The sequence below is a fragment of the Lepidothrix coronata genome, unplaced genomic scaffold, assembly GCF_001604755.1.
Source record: "Lepidothrix coronata isolate B3197 unplaced genomic scaffold, Lepidothrix_coronata-1.0 Scaffold7, whole genome shotgun sequence".
NCBI classification, from domain to species: Eukaryota; Metazoa; Chordata; class Aves; order Passeriformes; family Pipridae; genus Lepidothrix; species Lepidothrix coronata.
The window spans coordinates 4163726-4183270 of NW_016690187.1; the positions used below are offsets into that span (position 1 = coordinate 4163726).

The following is a 19545-nucleotide window of genomic DNA, read 5'->3' on the forward strand; positions in this document are numbered from 1 at the left end:
TTTTATAGTCCTCAAGATATTTTTATTACTTAAGATTTCAAGGAAAAGTTGTGTACTGGAATAAGACAAACTTAAAATGAATGAGTATGGAGAACAGTATTTTGACTCTACACAAATATCCACTAGTGATTTTAAAGTACAGTGTGCACTAAAACTTATTCACACATAAAACAATTCATGCTCTTCATGTGTAAAATACTGTGAAAAATAAGATGGAAGAAACTGGATAGGAAAACATTCATGTATCATAAAAATATGTCAGAATGGGACTTATCTATAGAGTTAAAGCTTTGCTTTAAAACAAACTTTATTTAAAAATCTTCTTTTGCTTTATCTAAAAATTAGCCTTTCTATAAAAACCATTCCTTTAAAACTTTGCTTTAAAAACATCAGTTTTATATTAGACAAAATATTAAATTATACAGGCACAATTAGTTAAGAGGGCTATAAGAACTTACATTATAACCCTTCATTTTCCAGTGACTTGCAATACAGTCATAAGATTCTGTGTCTACTGACAACCATAGGAAAATTCATCCATAGAAATAAACTTTTATTTAAAAAATAAAATAAATTAAACCAAAACAAATAAATCTGTCAGACCATATTTGACTTGTAAAGGAACTTTCCAGCTGACACATGTACATCTTCTATTTAACTTGGGAAATATGCATATACATTAAAAATATCCCAAAAATATTCTTTGAACATGTGGTTTATGATGACAGCTTTTACATTTCCTTCACATACTGTATATTAAAATAAACCATTTCCAAGTCCACCTTTATCTCAGTCCAAATCAGTGATCCTTGACACTTCAGAAAAAGAATTAAGAATAGTTTTGTTTTCTGAGGGGAAAATGCACATACGCTATGTTCACTGGCAGAAACAGCAGTCTGAGTTTTTCCATGTTTTTTGCATGTTCTGAAAAACATACTGTACCACTACAGAATATACAAAGACCTCTAAAGTAAAATAGATTATATAATATACCAAATGGAAGATCTAAAAACCAAAGTCCTGATTGTGATGATGCTTAATTACGTGCTTAACTTACTACAAATCAGCAATTAATCTTGGGTTTTAGAGCAAAGAGACACCCGCAAGACTGGGGGTTNTTAAATAAGCTATTATAACAACTATTAAAAAAAAGAAAAAAACTAAACCAAAATACCATGGGGATTTTTTTGCCATAAAACCATACTGGTTGGAGCATCAGTGGCCAAGCATGAATCTCTATGGAACATAATATTAATTCACCTAAATATTTTAAAAAAATATTTGAACTCTAATACATTTACGTGGATGATACTTTAGGTTTATTTAAATATTTGTTTGCATTATTACTTTTCCATTCCCCCCACTAAGGAATGTGAAATTCACCCATAAACTTTATCAATAAGCTACTAAAAAACAAACAAAAAAACCCCAAATCTAAGCCTATATATCTTTTGGAATTTGAAATTTCACTTTAGCCACCACCATTTGAACAGTTCCCTAAAGAGACATATTTCCTTACCAACATGGTCCATTATTGCTTGATGAGAGCCCACAGTGACTTTTTGTTCAAAACAACTGCTTTGGACATGGTTTCAGGAAAAAAGTCAATACAAAAACGTGTAAAATTACATTTCATTTCAAGAAAGCACTGAATTGATCTGAATTGTATCATACTGTATTAATTTCAATGCCATTCCACAGGCAAGTATATATTACGTGTTGAAGAAGGTGCGCATATACACAAACACAAAATACATACACGGAATTCAGCCCAAATTGATGTATCTTCATTTAATTTCTAGCATAACAACCAAGTCATTTTTTGCACTTTAGAATTATGTGAAGAAATTAAATTAGGCACAGTTAATTAACACAGCTTCTAAATTACCTTATTATAGTGCACTGTCACGCACTGATAATACCATAAAACCAATATGATACTATTCAAGGTCATTTTGCTGATGTACAGGTGAAGTCTAGTAAACAGGATTCTAAGTGCTTTTAACTCAAATCTACAACTTCTGCAGCTTTACACAGTAGAACAGTGCAATACATTATGTCCCCACATTCCAGGAACAAGAGCCGAGTTTACAGTTGTGTTTGTTTCACATTAGACTGGCTTTGCACTTTCTGGAGCTCTAGCACTTCAACTGCGTTGTCCACGACCTCCTTTTTTCCCCCTTTCCTTTTTCCAGGTGCTGGCTATGAAAAAAGAAAAAAAAAAAGTTCTTTTGGTAGCTAGCTCTCACCTGGCAGAACAAGACAGTTTCGAAGTAATGGTCCAGCAGTTGTTCTTCGAGAGGGTCGGTTCACAGTGCTAGGATGACCCTTATCTCCACTTACTCCCCAGTTCCTGACTTTGGAGGAAGCTCGCTCTGGTTTCTTGGGAAAAGATTCTGATGTGACTTTCTGCCTCTTTTCAGGAATCCCTGTTACAACTGTTGAGCTCAGAAAGGCCCTTTTTGGTTTACTCCTCACCTTTAATTTTTTAGCATCAGGCTTTTCTTTCTTAGGGTGCTTTCCCACTGTAGTCTTCCTTGTCTGGCACCTATGGATGGAGAAAGCAGATTTCTGGGCACGAGGATGAAGTTGTCTTCTCAACCCCTCTTTTTGCTGTTTTTTAGTTCGGGAAGTCTGTTTGCCTGCGGCTACTCTGTTTCCTCTCCTCCCAACAGTACGTGTGACAGACTTAGATCCTGAAGCCTTTCTGGAAAAAACTGGTTCTTTATTAGTGCCTTCTTTTCTCTTCCATATTGCCTTTGGATTCTCCCTCTCTAACCACTCACTCCTGATGGAGGTCAGAGGAGTTTTGGTAATTCTATTAAACGGAATTAATCTACAATCTCCTTCTACCACAGAGTTCAAAGGTGAAATGATCAAGTGTTTAAAAGAGTTCTCAGAGTGACTAGACACAAGACAATCTGTTCTTTCTGTGGAAACAGAAGATCCATCTGCCTTTTGACTTGAGGCTGCATCATTCCCTTTATCTGGATCTGTCAGGAAAGATGCTGAAGATGAACTATAGTAGTCTGACCAATTGAGTGACTTTGATGGTGTGGTTTCTCTCTGTGCATCCGCTAGTTTTTTCATGTTTGCATCAAAGCTGAGGCTTCTGAAAAGCTGTCGAACGTGGGAGGGCTTTTTGGCCTTTTCTCCAACTGTATTCTTGGGAGGTGTTTTCAGAATTCGATTTGTCATTGGGTCATAATACTTGAAAGAACACTGTTTGTATTTATACCTTACAGAGTCCTTGCTATCTGCGGAGTTTCGGTTTTTCCTCATTTTGGAAGTATCTACAGGTTTACCTTTACACTGTTTTACCTCTGGGCATGAGAGTACATACACCACTGTCTTGGGCTGTACAGGACTCATAATCTTGCTGTAGGACTCTGGAAGTTTAAGGGCACATAGTCTAGTTTTCATGTTTGGAGTTTTTTCATTCTCCAACCACGTGACGCTTGCTTTCTGATCAGCTGGATCAGATTCTCTTCTAGACATTTTCCTTTTTGCTACGGGGTAGTTCAATAGACTTGTTTGGGTGCCGTGGCTGACTTTAACCACCTGGCATCTTGAAGCCAGGCGCCATGTCCTTTTCCTAGGCATTTTAAGTATTTGTGGTTTGCATAGTGTATCTGAGGCTAAAGATGGGTTATCAAAATCAGAGCCACCACTTAAAGCATCATTAAATTCTGGCAATGCTTTAACTGATGCACTTTCTGTTCTGTTACCCTCAATAACATTGATCCTTTTTTCATCCTTCTGCTTTTTTTTCTTCATTCTCTTCCCTGTACAGTTGGCTGACGATTCACTGTCAAAGTAGCAGCGAAAACGACCCTCCTTGAAATCGCGCACAAGTTCTTCAATTTTTATATCATCTTCATACATTATTTGAGACCAAGTCTTTCCCACAAAAGAAGGAGGCACATGAGGCAGAGCTGGAAGAACTGGTTCTTCAGTATGAACTATGACATCCTGTTTCACTGCTTCTGTCTTCTCTACTGACTCAGTTTTTAAGACAGAGCAGAGCTGTGTTCCGTAGTCTTTATCTTGCAAACTTACTTGGACCTCTTTTAGGAATTCTATATCTTTTATAGCTGCCTTAGGTAAGTCCGTTCCTGCCTGTATTGGTGCATCACAGTCAAAACTCATTTCAGAGCCCTCTAAATTAGTATGGTCCAGAAGTGATGAAAAAGTTAAACAGGGATTATTCTCTTCTGTGATATAAATTTCTTCAGATGCAGTTTCATGGCAGTATTTCAAAATTACATCTTCAATAGTTTCATCCACTGAACTTCCATCATCTCTGTTTGTCTTCACGTTTTTGCATCTTGCTAATTGTGGGGATGTCCCAAGATCTAAGGAGCTGCTGATACCCACAGTATCCCTGAGATGGAGATCAGACACCAAAGTTTCATCCTGAGTTCGTAAACTATCTCGCTTTGAGAGAGATTGACCTGAGGTAATAAATAAAGAATTGCTGTGGCTGCATGTAGGATTCTGATGAGAAACTGAAGGGCGTTTTGGGTGAGCCAGTGCTGGAGCAGGATTCAAGCATGGGTTCAATAACACATCACTACTGGAGGCCTTCGTTGCCCTTTCATCACACCCACTACGGAGAAACAGATTTGATGCTGCCAAATCCCTAACATTTTTTCCTGTTTTAGAATTAACAGAAGAACTGTGGATTATAGGACTGATGGAAAATTGCTGAGGTACAGGGCTCACAGCTGTAAACTGACCTTCATGGCTATGATTTGCATTTTTCAGAGTAACCCATTTCTTATCGCTACAGATGCCAATAGACTGCTGGGATATTCCTGGAACATGCTCCTGGCCTCTTTCTCGTTTTTGAAAAACTGCTTGTGTTACAAAAGTTTTCTTTGTGCCCTCATGAGACAGGCATGGAGCAGAAGAGTGTATTTCACCAATGGACTCCTTGTCTTTGCTGGAAATCTCCTGTGTGTCACTGTTTCTCTTTTTCTGCATCTCTGTTGGGGACAGGCAAGAAATCCTAGGAGCCTCCAGAGTGATGGGGAGTGGCATGTCATCGTATGTTGGTCTAAAAGGGAGGGAGGGAAAAAAAAAAAATCAGCCTATATAAATACTGTAAATATACTTAAGATTTTTCAAACAATAGCAGTGTATGGAGGGTTTAAGAGTAATTACCTAGAGTGCATCACTTCTAACAAACAAACTCAAATTACCAGCTCTGCTACATTAGCAGAGATCGTGAATTTTAAAAAAATATGGAGAGGGAAGGGGGAATGTTCCACAAAGCTCATTTGACATTAGTCTGTTACCCTCTTCATGACGCCATCAATTAAGAATGGCCAAAAATAGATTACAATAATTTTATAAATACAGCAAAGGAAGAAAAGGTAAAGGTATTTCCTTTGGTTGAAGTTGTAGACTATAAAGAGGTTACTTCACTGGTCATCCTATCATTAACTAAAATTGAGAAATTGAAAAAATTCTTTTGTAGAGAAATGGAACATAGTAATACAACACAGTATAAAACCGCTATTGAGTATAAATGCCCTTTTCCCTACAAAACATGGCTGCCTGATAGGAACCCTGCACATGTTGCCAAGGAATTCCATGTTTACTGTTTCTCTCAGGCATACCACAGCTTCTGACTCACTTCTATAAGAAGCCAAGTTATGATTGTTCAGCCCCACTCTGACAACAGATGTTTACATATTCTGTAACTGGCAGTTCTGTCTTTAGGACTGCCTCGAATGCAAGGGTTTGCATCTTGTAGAATTAACACAACTGACAGATAACGACTATTTCTCTTATGCAGTACAGGAACCCACAGGGCTTCGTTATGTAGCAGCTGGGCAAATCCAATTAAAATAATTTTAAAAATACGTAAACATAACCAAAGAAAAGAATATTATGTTTCATTTGAAAGTTATAACGAGACTTTGTGAGACACAAATGGATGCTTATTTTAATAAATGGCAGACATCAGCTAACAGAAATATCATGAATAAATTTCATTGCACAGGAATTTCCTTAGTTATATAACTCAGAGTACATACAGCTCAGGGTTATAGGACTGATTGAGCAAGAGAAACTTCATATAATGAAACAGTAAAAAGAGGATTATTTCTATTACTATATAAATGCAAAGTAATCAAATACATTAGATGATCAAACAATGCCTGCCAACTGAACTGCTGTGCCCTACTGCTGCATGAATTCTTGGCCACCTAAGTTCTGAAACAGGACCTAAGGGGAAGGCCAAAGGCAGTAAAAATAATTCTTTAACTTTCTCACTTAAAAGTTCTTCCATCTTTGTGTGAAACACCTGGCATCTGGACACTCCTGAAAGACTCAATATAGGACTAAATGGATTTTGATATAAATAAAATATAACAAATGTATAGGTTTATAGCTCAGTTAACAACCTACATCCACTTTTCAAAAATAACTTATAAGCAAATGTCTCTGGGGCAGAGGAAACAGAACTACAGTTTTATACAGTTAGGTACTTCTGATAGTTTTGCTACAAATTATCCCCAAAGGCAGAGGGAAGATTTACTCTCTTAAATGCTCAGTATTATTTCTTTGTGTAAAAAACTTACACACCAAGAGTTTGGAGGAAGGAATGATTTGGAAGTTTGTGTGTATCTGGTTTTGGTTTGGTTTGTTTTTATTACTAGGGAAGGGACAGAACAACAACATCCTTTGAAATTCAGTATAAGGCAAAGCTCTGATGAATTTTTCCACATAACTACTAGGTATACTGGTTCTGCAAAACAAATCAAGACTCAGAAATATTTCCATAATCTTTAAAATGACACTCTAAAGATCCCTTGTGTGAATTCAGCTAAATAGTAAAAACAGTTATTTAAAGAACTGAGTGTAAACTGTACAATAATCCAAGAGTTTTAATGTGAAAGAAGAGAATCCAATTCTTACCTCAGATATCAGTTAAGACCATGACTTTTTTTTCAGAGCAGGACCACAACATAAATTTATTCCTCGCTTTTCCATCTTTGCTTTTCTTCCTCCAAACTCTGTCTAGATTTGGGATTACTCTTCCCTCTTCTTCCTCCAACTTCATCTAGATTTTGTACATTATTTTTCTCATTCCATTCCTTCTTCCAACAACTTAGAGGAACATGGGTAGCTTGTTTTTCCTAGTTAGTAGGTTTCATTCACCAAAGGAATAACCTTGTATTAGTGACACCTCAAGAGAGGGCTTTTTTCATTTGGATGTTGCCTTAAAGCGAATCTTATATTTTCTCCATGGCAAAAAATTGTGGATGTTCTTAAGAGGTTGGGTTTGAATTTATTTATTGAAGATGGAAGGATTCATTTATTTATCTGTAGTGATGTGTATATGCCCTGAGCTAATTTGGCATAGACATGCATATTAACTTATTTTGTCACATCCCTGATAATATCAATATGACTGCATTCAGACAAAATAACCTTCTATTCTACCTCATTTTTCTAGAATGAGATTTAATTTATTTTCCTTCATCTACAGAGAAAAACCTAACACTTATCACTCTTAAAACATGAACACGATAAATAAAGAGAACACTTTTCAAAATCTGAGCATTAATTAATTGGCCAATTAATGTAATTCAAGTATTAACTGAACACGTGAACTTTCAAAACATACCATAAAATACACTGCTAAACATATATATCAAGCCCAGAATAATAATATTTATAATAAAATATATAAAGCTCAAATTATAAGGATTTGTAAATGCATATGAGATTGTACAGTCTGCCATTACACCTGTTGACCCATATAATCCATCTTTTTTTAGGTCTTCACACTTAAATGCTATCAGTGGTGTTGTCTCAAATCCTTAAGTAGTGAAAAAGTTTAAAAGTGAAGAGACAACACAAAAGCAATACACTTACATGATGTTTATCTAAATACACTTTTTTCTAAATTGTCTTCATTGAAAAAGTTTCACCTCAAATGGGCAAAATTTACTGGTCAGCAGTATAAAAGAAAATCTGTAATACATGCATTTGAACAACATACACTAAAAAAAAAAGCCATCTGTATTATACCTGTTGTCATGGTATCTGTGAGGATGATGCTGTAAAACATCTTGCAGGAAACGCTCCATCAAGCTACTGGTACCTGTGCGATTCCTACAGTATGTGGTAAAATGTCTGTGCTGGGAGCTGAAAACATGCTGGTGAAAGATAAAACAGATGATTACTCTAATACTACTGTAAACACACTGGCCTATTCCAAAAAATTACTTCCCGGGTTAAATCTTTGTTGTGAAAATATTTAAATAAAAAGAAAAGTCTTCAGCCTTTTCTACTTTACAGCCTTGATTAAGAGAGATTTTTAAGCACGCTTAGGGAATCTCAAATAATACTAAAATGTATTGAAACATCTTTCTGAGTTGGAACTTAAATTAACGGTTCTGATAGGTGCTGACAAATCTCTTGTAAGTAGTACAAATGCTCTCACAAATCTCACAGCTGCTCACAGGTCTTTTAACTAGAACAAATACACTAAATGTTTCTATAAATGACTTAAAATATTCCTGAACTTCATATGAGTAAACATTCTATAATTCACTCTAATTAACAAGGATTTTCATAAGTGTAGAAGATTAAATAGGCTTCTACTTTCTAATAAAAAAATCTAAAAGACAGGAGACTGATAGAGCTAAAGAACAGAAAACAGCTGATCAAATGTCTTCAGCCTTGATATCAAACATAATACTATAACCTTAATAATTTACAATACATACAGAACTCAAGACTAAAGACACAGAAATAAATGTAATGGATGCAATGCACAGCAGTGCACCGCTTCAGAAAAGAAGACTGCAGCAGCCATGCCACTTCACCGGCACCTTTTTAACAGGTAATAGACAAGAAGGGTATCTTTTTCTCAGTGCACACATCCTGCAATTCAAATTGCTTATTTTTCACTCAGTATTGGTTATTCAGTGTAGCAGCTGATATTTTAAAAGCTGATAAAGCCTTTTGGTACTCTTTGCTATCTGTTGCTGAATTGTGCAGAAGCCATCTCACCTGTTCCAGATTACTGTAGTGTACGTGGCAACAGCTGCAGTACCCTTGTCTATTTTGCACAGTGGATACTCCAGGCCAAGCATGTTCTTGCCCTCTTGCCTGTGAACTGAAAGAAGCGTGCAATATTACCAAGACATGTTGGGTTATTTAACGCATGTCCTTAACATGGAAATTCTAAATATCTATCTTACCACAGCAATGGAACAAACTTGTAAGATGAATGTTTCTATTTCAGAATTGCAGTGATAAGTAGGACCATGTATTTTAAGGTATTCCCAAGCAAATTTGGACAAACTTTTTCTTAAATGCAGAACAAAGGAAAACAGCTTGAAGGCACAGTGGGCTGAAATCTGAGAAGAACTGCCTCTATAGGAAAAGGTAGAGTCATCTTCTCATTCTTCTATTTTTTAGTATTTTGGAAAAAAAAATACCAAAGATGCCTGACACTCACACATTAGTTTTGGGCACTACAGTGTACCTTCCCCATAATTTTTAATAGTGTTTGGTATCAGATACAGAGGACCTCCATCACACACTTATTGTGCCTCACTGTCATCTTTTATACAAGACAACAGATAAGGCTGAAAAGCAGATTCTTCCCAGTTTACCTTGGTAAGCACTAAGCTAGACACCAGTTAGATCATCACCTAACTTACCTGCTACTGCTGTCCTGTCGTAGAGAGCCTTCAGCACCATGTCTTTGGATTCCTACAGAAAAACAAAACCAAAACAACCAAAAAATAAAACAACCAAACACACATACAAAACAAAACACAAAAAGCAACAGAATATCAAAGAAATTGAGACAGTTTACCTGCAACTAGCTACTTCTCTTGCATTGCATTTGTCAAAATTACTATTCTAAAGGAAGGCAAAAAGTTAAGAAAGTTCAAGAATCTTTTTGTTCTCAAAGTCCATCCAAGAGCTTCACTCTTTTGTGGCTGAGTGTGAATTTTTCTACTGATTTGTCTGGGTTCAAGACTAGGCGATCTACATTGGTATTCCTACATCCGTGATCACTGAGATAAAATGTAACATGTCTTAAACAGCTTATAACAGGACAAGACAATTACAGCTACATGGAAACTCTTTGGATGATTCAGGAGTCAGTCCTTCCATCCAAGTTCCGTAATGGAATTCAGGAAATCAAATTATGCAATATAAGGTGATCTAATGCTTATACTGATAATTATTTTTTTTAAGAGTAATTACGTCAAAAACATCTACTTTGAACTTCTTACTCTGTGCTGAAGAAGCAGAAGCTTCATCAGATCGTCTGATTCTGTCAAACATCTGTAAGCAAAAAACAAAAAAAACCCCTAAATTATAATAATAATTAATATTACATCTAACAATGTTACCATTGCTAGCTTTTGCAAGGTTAGCTTTGCTAGAAGGGCCTAACTTCTGATCTAATTAATGAAGTCAAATACTATACTTATGAACACAGCCCAGACTATGATAAGTTATTAAGCAATAACCTTGTCAAATTAATTTAATTACTTAATTGCTTAAGTTGCCTTTACAATTAAGAGATATATGCTAATAAAACCCATACGAGACCTACACCACACAACATACTCATCCAGGCTGGAAAAGCAATCCTTATTGATCGAAAGATCTGCAACTCAAGTTGGAAACTCACAGTTTTTAATTCAAATATGACTGCAGCACCATGTGTTTACATGCTTTAGGGCATCCAAACCCAAAGGGCTTCCGAGTGTCGCACAGTCCCTTCACATTACGGAATGGAAGCACAGAATCTACATACCTTAGACTCACCAGCCTTCTTCATCCACCAAAGCTGACTCCAGACTAGCAAACGATCAATGTTGAACAGGAGGCCATTTGCAGTGCAGGACAGGGGTTTTTTTCATCCCATCTGGCAACAAGGAAGTTAAAGAGCCTTTTAAAACAGAGTTAATAATGCATGTTTTCCATGCCCTAAGGCATGTAAATTTTTCTGTACCACTTTGCAAACATGTCAGTCGATAAGGTGGATAAATCTTTCTGAAGTCTGCAGTACATTCTTCTGTTTAATATGGAAGTTGTTTTGACAGTCTTTACTACATAAATGTTAACCACTCCTTCCGGAATAACTTTGTTCCTTCTTTCTTCCTCACAGCCCCCATGTCTTAAACATTATTGTCATTTTGGATGCTAGCACTCATGAAATAAAGTATACTGCTACAATAACAGAAAACAAATTCCTTAATACTAACCAAACTGCAATGAATCTATTTTGTAGATCATTCATGAACCTGCTCAGAAAAACAATGTCTTATTTTGCTTATGTTACATGAGCTAGTTAGATAGCACATAATATCATAGTAGAATGGGTGTTCAAAGCATTTTATAATTTAATTATTATATATTCAATGAAGTATTATCATTAGCATAACAGATAGGAAAACAGGTTACAGTAACTTGCACAATCACTGTCACTAGCATCATCATATCCTGCTTCAAAACTCAGGGCTTAGCGAGTCCAAGATCTGCTCTTCGCTTACCATTTCTGTAATTATGCGATAACAAAGTTTCAAATCAACCACTTTTACTTTTTATCTTTTATAAACTGTCTTAACAAGACTCATTCCTTCCCTTCTCATTTTTTGTTCTCATATATGCAGAAAAGTTGCTCCTATATGAGGCTGCATACCATCAAGCTTGACAGATGTGTGGTTTGTTACTTGTTTTCTTTAAACTTGTTTTGTTCTTTCCCAGACTACAAACTGCTCATTATAAAAAACCTAGGTTGTTATAGCAGTTATGGTCAGAAGGAATATCACAGTAGCTCAACTTTAAACACATCCCCCCCCAAAATCACAAAACAATCCACACAACCAAAACACCAGACTCATTCTCCTCCCCACAGTGTATCAATTTATGTAATAATATTAAAAAAACAACTAAGCAAGAAACCCCAGCTGTTCTAACAAGCCTTCTCATCAGGCAACTGAGAAAAGCCTTCTTGATAGAACAACTTATCTCAGCCGTCCTGTTATGTGTCCTATACACAGCCAGGATCCAAAAGAAAGTAAAGGAAAAACACAGAAGACTATCTTTCATGAATGATGCTTCATGTAAAATAACTTGTTCTATGTTCTTGAGGTTAACTTATCAATTTTTTAAGTCTTACTGTGCACACATAATCTTATGACAAAGCTAAAAGTGTGGCAAGAGCACAGGAACTAGAGGAGACACAGACAGGGCAGTCAGACAATGGTTCCACAGTCAGAAGCAGCTCCACAACCACTCATCTCCATCCACTGCCCCAAAAGACGATTAAAGCACCTGATATACAAATGTCTGATTTCATCTCAGAGATGCCAGGCAGTGGGAACTGCAGTGTGCTGGAGGATAACTAAGACAGTTCGTTACTTCCTTATTTCAAGGACTAATTTCAATGGTGGTGTTCTTCTGAGAGTTCATTCAAGTGCAAGTACAATGCACATTTAAACTGAGTTAGGAGAAAAGTAACTTTAAACAGGACAGAACTATGAAAATAACTATACTGAACTACTCCAGTCTGGATCTCCTTGTCATCTTTTTACAGTTCAAGGAGATTCAATGGACCAGATTTTCTCACCTGAAGGGAGGTTGTGCTAGGTAAAAGCTGTAAATGCCCAGCTATTGCTTAGTAAGTGACAGAAAAACATCAGAGGAAGATCTTTCAGGGATATTCTCCTCTTGTACAAAGCTGCCAATAGAAGAAAACTTCTTCTCCATATATCAGTTTTTTTTAAGAACACTAGCGTACAGGAAAAAGAAGTAAGTCTGAACTCTATACATAGCTTGCTTACCATCAGAAGTCAAGTTCAAACCAGAGATAGTAATGTGAAGGAAATCTGTTATGTAGATGCCTTATTTAATATGACAAACTCTGGACAGTCTAACTGTAATCCTTACTTTTTCAAAACAGAAACTGCAGCTATAAATTCACAAATGATTTTTCAGATGTTCAGGCAAAGACTGCAAAATTCTACATTAGTTGAGATACTTTCCCCTATAAATATAATGAACTGTTTGGTTAAAAAAGTAAATTATATTTGTTCAAAACTTAGCTTAACCATTTCTTCACCGAAAAAAAAAATCATGTAAATTTGAACAAATGTAGAAACAACTGGATAGACACAGAAGTGTTTGATTTGGTAAATTTCTATCCAGGTTACTTTATCAGCTGTTTCCAACATCAGTGTTTTTCATTCTGGTTTTATTGAATTACACTGCATACAGCAGCCAAAGAATGAAATACCTCAGACAATCACATTTAAAAACAAAAACTCACAAAAATGCAACCAAAAAGCATGAAATGTACACATTAAAAAACTCAAACCAAAACAAAAAAACAAAACCAAAACAAGACAAAAAAAAAAAAAAAAAAGGAAGACAAAAGCAGTGGTTATGACAGTATCTGAGTATCAAAGGCATCAGATAAACTCTCCAGACAGCGTCACTCTTGCAGTGCAACTGGTAAAATAAACAGGGTAAAAAGCCAATCAAAACTGCTCCTCGAAAAACGCCTCACGAAAGCCTGAAACGCCCCTTCACCTGCGAGCGACTGTGCTTGGCAGAGGGAGAACCAGGGTAAAACTCTCCCCTAAACAAAGTGACTTGCCGTCCCACAGCACCACCACAAACAGGGAGGCTGTAACTCATTCCAGGAACGGCCTTTGCCCCACGGCCGCACCGCACTGCACCGGCCCGGGGTCCCGGCCCCGCCGCGCCGTACCCGCCTCGCCTCGCCCCGTGACCCGCCCGGCCGCCGCCAGCGGGGCGGAGCCGCAGGGAGCCCGCGGGGCCGGGCGGTGCGGAGGGGCCGGGGCCGTGCCCGGCCGTGCCCCGCCCGCCGGGACCCGCCGAGCGCTGAGGGGACGCTGAGGCGGACGCGCGCGCGCAGCCCAACCGCTCCATGGGCTGCTCCCGGTCCCTCCCCTCCCGGCGCCGTCTCACCTCCATCATTCCCCGCTAGCTCTTCGGTGCCGCGCTGGGGTCAAGGGACGCCATCCTGTGCTTCCTGCTCCGGGTCGGCGAGCCGCGCCCCGCGAAGGGAATGGCGGGAGCTGCGGGTTCCCGCGCAGCCGCTCCCTGCATGGCGGGGGCTCCTCCCGCCCTGGGCGCCCGGCTCCGCCCGTCGGCGCTCCTGGTGCCGTGCCATGTGTTAGCGAGGCTCACACCGAGCCCAGAAAGCCCCAGTTACTTCAGAACACGGCGGGGCGGCGTCTTTTTGTCAGCCCCAGCTGGGGTGATTCTGGTCGGGAAGTAACCTCTTAGCTAAGTTTCACTTCAACAATTGTAATAGTTGTTTCCTCCTTCAAAATGTATTATTCCATGTGCTTGAGAGCAGGCTGTAGGGTTTACCCTTTTATTTAATTTTCAGCCGTTAAAAGTAGCTTGTTTTTCACAGTGTGCCTTGTTTAGGTAGGCTTTACCAGAAAGTTACAGTCTGACTTCATCAGAGTTAATTATGCTAGATCAGCTTTTCTTATAAGTGGGCTTGAGAATGCGATGTTAGCTCGAGTTCTCTTATTTTCAGCTGTAGGTTTTTGAACGTTTATCTAATCTCCCGTGGGAAACCAGCTATTGCATATTTCTCTCGTTATGCTGAAGCAGCAGGAATTTTTAAGCAATCTGGGCAGACACAAAGTCAACACAACACCCTTATGTGTGAAGACAGGTGCAGATACAGGCTTGGATTGTGCAATGGGGGGAAAACAATCTTGAATGCGCCTTAATATCGAAAATTTAGAGAGGCTCTTCTGTGGTTATGAAACCATAGCTTAGAAATGTCCACCCACGCTCAATTGAACACAAATCTCAAATGACAGATGAGCAGGAGAAGGCTTCTCTTTAGGAGGGCTGAATTTAGTTGCTGTTGAATTCTTTTAATATGTGCAGAGGTATGAATATATCTTTATTGCTCAAAAATTATTATAGGACTAAAGTTGCCTGATGATATGTTGTTGCCTATTATAATACACAACTTGGAAAAACAGCAGCTTTCTGTGGAGAACATTTACATGCATGAAGGCTCAGGCACGTGCCCAAATTATTGCATGTCAGCACAGCTGCATTGTTTAAACATGTGGCAAACATATATAGACATGTTATCTGAGGTTAAAATAGTTTAATTTTATGGTGGTTTACAGTAGGCTTAGTGAGTTACTGTGGCTCGGCTAACCCTTCATAACTTGTTGAAACAAAGTAAGCTTGGTTACATAGCTGAGGCACTGACGTTTCTTTTCCAGAATGACTGATGTAGAACATAAGTCCTTCTTAGCAAAGACAAAGCACTATACAGTCTGTCTTATAATGCCATATAACTTCTCCTCAGAATGTTCCTGAATATTTTGCATTCTATTACATAGAATAATGTAATATTCTATGTCTTGGACTGCCACTCAAAGTTAGCAGATCTTAGGCTTGTGTTGCCAAGTATTTCTTGGCTTTCAGCTCTTTCTGTATTTATGAACTTGAGGTTGCACTGTGATTCAAACTCAGTTAAGATATTGAGAGATACTCCTTTACCTCAGTCTCCTCTTCCCCCCTAGGAAACTACTCCTCACATACGTGCATGAACACTGAGTAGGGCTGACAAACTTCCTTTCCCCTTTAAAAATTATTCTCTCTCCTGGTCTGACTTTTCTCACACTATTTTCTCTTTGGTGGTATCTTTAGTTATCTATTGAGTTTCTATAAACTGCCCCATATACCTTTCACTGCTTTGCTTTCTACTTCCACTTTGATTTGTTATGTTTTTCACTTCCATTAGCCAAATATAAGTCAAAGGTGTACCTGTTAAAACATTAAGACAAATTGACAAATGCAGACAACAGCTATTTTCCTCAAGAGTCTCAAATTTCTTCCAGCATCTGAGTTCAGATTGGAAAGGGAGAATGTGATGAAAGAAAATCAAGGTTGGTAAAACTGGCTGGCAGGAAACTCTTGGCTAGATTTTTAGTTTGTTGCATATGTACTTTTTACATTGTGATGTTATAAGCCTAATTTATCCTTATATTGTTGTTTTGGTAAAGTTCTTCAGAGGGTTTGAGCTAAGTGTTGACTGACAGCAGTTGAGGTCTGGGGTTTGACCCATGCAGAGATTACTTTTGCCAAATGTTCACAAAAATGGGTTTTTAATTCTAGCCTGGATTCTAACAAGCACTGCAACTTTCAAGGCAGTCTGAGTACCTGTGTAGATTTTAGAGAACTTCACATTCTGAGTAACCTTGTGGAAGAAGGATCTTTTCAAATTTATAGTAGAATGAATGTTCCATAATGCCTGGCACTATATTAAAACCTTTAATTACTGTGAAGTAATTGTTGTCCTTCTCTGAAAAATTTGATGCTGGCCGCTGCCTGATATCAGATACCAGACTAATAGAGCAATTATCTGATCCTCTATGGTATTTCAATTTTCCTCTTTAGTATAAATTCTGTGATTATTAAATAAAGGTTTTCAAAGTAAAGGAAAATAATTCCTCACCTGTGAAAAAAGGCAAGGATAACCTCTTCTCAAAAGAAAGCTTCTTGTTTTCTTTTCTCTGCTTTACTCAAACTGTTTGCTGGGTTTGGCAGACTGCTATTACACGTTGATTTTTCTCTATTAAAAGCACTTTTCTCATTTTTAAATGAAAACCGTGTTTTTTAAAAATAATACTGGTCTTTTATTTACTTTGGTATGGCACTGGAATTAAATGCAAACCAAAAAGACAAACAATTCTTAAAATTCTTTTTTTTTTTAAAGACAGTCCTATCTTACAAGAAGACAATCTTATTATGGGCATTCTGCTCATATTGTCATTATTTAAACTGAACTTTTGTTTTGTACTCACAGTTTTTTTAATTTTATTATAAGAGCTTTACCTGAGTTAATAATAAAAACATCCTCAATATGCGGGATATTAGCTTAACCCCCAAACTTAAAGGATAATCTAAAAGTTGTTCTTTCTATTTTTCATTCTCTTGCCAGAACTACCTTTTAAGATTAAAAATTGACAACTTAAATTTTCATTTTAATTGCTTAATCATTTAATCAACCAAAAAGTTGTGTTATAATTGAAAGAAAGAAGTTTCAAATATCTTTTAGAACTGAGAGGGTTTTAAAAAGCACTTTTGAAATATGTGGACCAAGAATTGTCTCCAAAGAATATTATTTTACTTTCTTATAATTGGATCTTAAATTTTTAAAAGGTTACTGGAAGCACTTCACAGTGTGACGCTTTTTGCAATATCTTATTAGAAGCAAATCTTCACCTTGTCTATTTTTTACTCTTCTTCGGAGGCCATGCTGCTGTTTTCACAGGCTTATGTTGTCAGAATTTGTGGGATTTACACATTTCTTTTTCACTAAAATTCCTCTCTATATTATATTTCTGTATACATGTACTTTGGAGAATACAGAGATTTTTATTATAATAGTGCTGGGCAAAATTCTGGGATACGCTGATCCCAGAGTGGTTTATTATTCAGGGTGTTTTATTAATTGCTGTTAGAGCTGCTGTTGCTGTTCATTTGCTGGCAGGTCATCCAGAAGGAACAGCTGATGAGACAACTCTAAGTGTGTCACTTTGAACAGTGTGTCTGCAAAATTTATCCAAATCCAGTCTTTTCAGAAAGTTTCTGCATTATGAGCTACTAATGATCTTACATTAGATTTCAAATTCATACCTTGGCATTACTGCAATTGTTTTGAATCTCTCCATTACCTTAAATCAACATGTTTTTAGGACTTTCTGTTCCAAAAGAAAATGTAAAGAAATTAAATCAGCAGCTGAGAAGTTTGAATGCTGAAAGAACATTCTGCTCTTAGAGAACGTCTTTCATCATAAAAGGCTGAATAGTTTACTGTTACATTCACAGTAATTTCTGTTTTCAGTTAATGATTGTTCAGTCACTTCATCTCTCTGAAATAACTCTCCCTATTTTTTTAGGGAAATGACACAAAGAAAGGTCAGAAAGTGGGTTTGCAGTAGCCTATACGTCACTGCTCATGAATTGCAGGATATTCTTTGACCTTCGTGTTGTGCATGGAGTTTTTTATAGCTTCAAAAATAACAATTCCTTAGAATTTCTCTATTCTATTTTGCTATTGTTTCATACTTCTTTTCAAAAATAACACTGATTTTAAATTTGTCTGGTTGATGTAGTCAGTTTGGCCTCTGAGAATTGCAAAGTTTTCATGTAGAATTGTTCATTACCAAATTACTTGGAAATATACAATAATTTCTGATATGTACGTACTGGAAGATACAGTGGAGAGTTGTAAAATTACTCCATTTTCCCATGCCGAAGGGAACTCTGCAACCTGAGAGCCTTCAACTCTGAAGGGAACAGAAAGACCAAGAGGTTCTTGTGTTAACCACAGTCAGATGCCATGACTGAAATACACTTACACTCAGAACAGAATTAGTTTCATCTGCATGGCACAGTGTTTTCATTAGCGTGTTTTAAACCATCCTTCGTTTCATTATTATAGATAAGGTACAAAAGGAATGTGGGTTTTTTAATCAGATGCTAATGTGAGAGTCTTGAAGTATTTTAAATAGGTATGATAGATGACTAATACTCCCTTCTAGCCTACCTCATATTCTTTTATAGTAGGAACTCCAAAGCATTTTTGCAAAGGTAAGTATGAATTTCCATTAGTAAAGCAGAGAATAAGGTCTTTCTGATACAAAGAGATAATTTTCTCAAAGCTTCTTGGAGGGTTATTAATTCTGTTTTTCAAGAATTTTCACACTCCCAGGAGTTCTGAACCTGCTTTGACCCCTCAGAATATTCTGAATTAAATGTTCATATCCATCCATTTAAATGAAACTTTTTTGATTTTAAATAGACAGAAATCAATTTAAGATGATCATGAATGTATAATACTGCTGCAGCTTCCTTGTCTGTAGTGTAATTTATAGGAGTTAGGGAGTTCCATCTATATATACTATTATGTTGAGTCACTGCGTGTTCTGCAGGCAGTTTAAGGTGGGGTCAAAATGTATTCCCAAGGCAGTTAAGTGTTATTTTCCTCTGCACTGGCTGTTCTAAATCATGTTAAATTTTTTTAATGTTCCCACACTAAACCGTGTAAGGTATTTTCTTACATCTGAGAGCAAGCAGACTCTCTACTTTGCTTTACTCTGGGAATAATTTAAAGACAGATTTCTTTATCCTATTCAGGAAAAAAGAAGAAAGTTAAACAAGAGTTCTGTGGTTTTCTTCCCAGGGACAAAACTTAATTTTAGGCTAGGAATGCTGATAAGCAAAAACATCAGCCTTTGAAAGAACATCTTTCTCTCATAGTTTGAAAATGTAGAGTTTTTCATGGAAAAATTTGAAAAGAGAGAAAAAGAACTTTTTGTGTTTCTTCAGCATTTCACACACTATTACTTTCAGTCAGAGTTTAGCCTCTTTTTTTCTCGTCCATCAGCAAACCAGAAGCCTAGTCCATGTTGTGAGATTGTCTGTGTTTCTAATACTGAAGTAATCCAAGTTCAACTTCTCATTTGCACCCAAGTT

The 19545-nt window shown here is 37.1% G+C and overlaps 2 protein-coding genes across 8 annotated transcripts in view; one reads left to right on the forward strand and one right to left on the reverse strand.

Moving 5' to 3' along the window:
* ZDBF2 (zinc finger DBF-type containing 2) overlaps nt 1-19545 on the reverse strand; it is a 25218-nt gene continuing 5673 nt past the window's right edge. The window contains exons 1-8 of one of the 5 annotated variants that reach the window (XM_017837881.1): nt 13987-14111; nt 10805-10915; nt 10275-10326; nt 9690-9741; nt 9034-9139; nt 8047-8174; nt 2479-5059; nt 1-2202 (exon numbers count right to left, since the gene is read on the reverse strand). In XM_017837881.1, the coding sequence (XP_017693370.1) occupies nt 2089-2202; nt 2479-5059; nt 8047-8174; nt 9034-9139; nt 9690-9741; nt 10275-10326; nt 10805-10828 (3057 nt within the window). In that variant the 5' untranslated portion in view covers nt 10829-10915; nt 13987-14111 and the 3' untranslated portion in view covers nt 1-2088. Of the gene's footprint in view, nt 5060-6927; nt 7149-8046; nt 8175-9033; nt 9140-9689; nt 9742-10274; nt 10327-10804; nt 10916-13584; nt 13645-13986; nt 14112-19545 lie in introns of those variants that run through there. The other 4 variants (XM_017837857.1, XM_017837866.1, XM_017837871.1 and 1 more) reach the window with 4 other exon arrangements.
* The window catches only part of GPR1 (G protein-coupled receptor 1), a 23206-nt gene continuing 18879 nt past the window's right edge, over nt 15219-19545 (forward strand). For all 3 annotated transcript variants that reach the window (XM_017837903.1, XM_017837895.1, XM_017837910.1), the window contains exon 1: nt 15219-15950. The gene's annotated coding sequence lies outside the window, so the exon portion shown is untranslated. The remainder of the gene's footprint in view (nt 15951-19545) is intronic.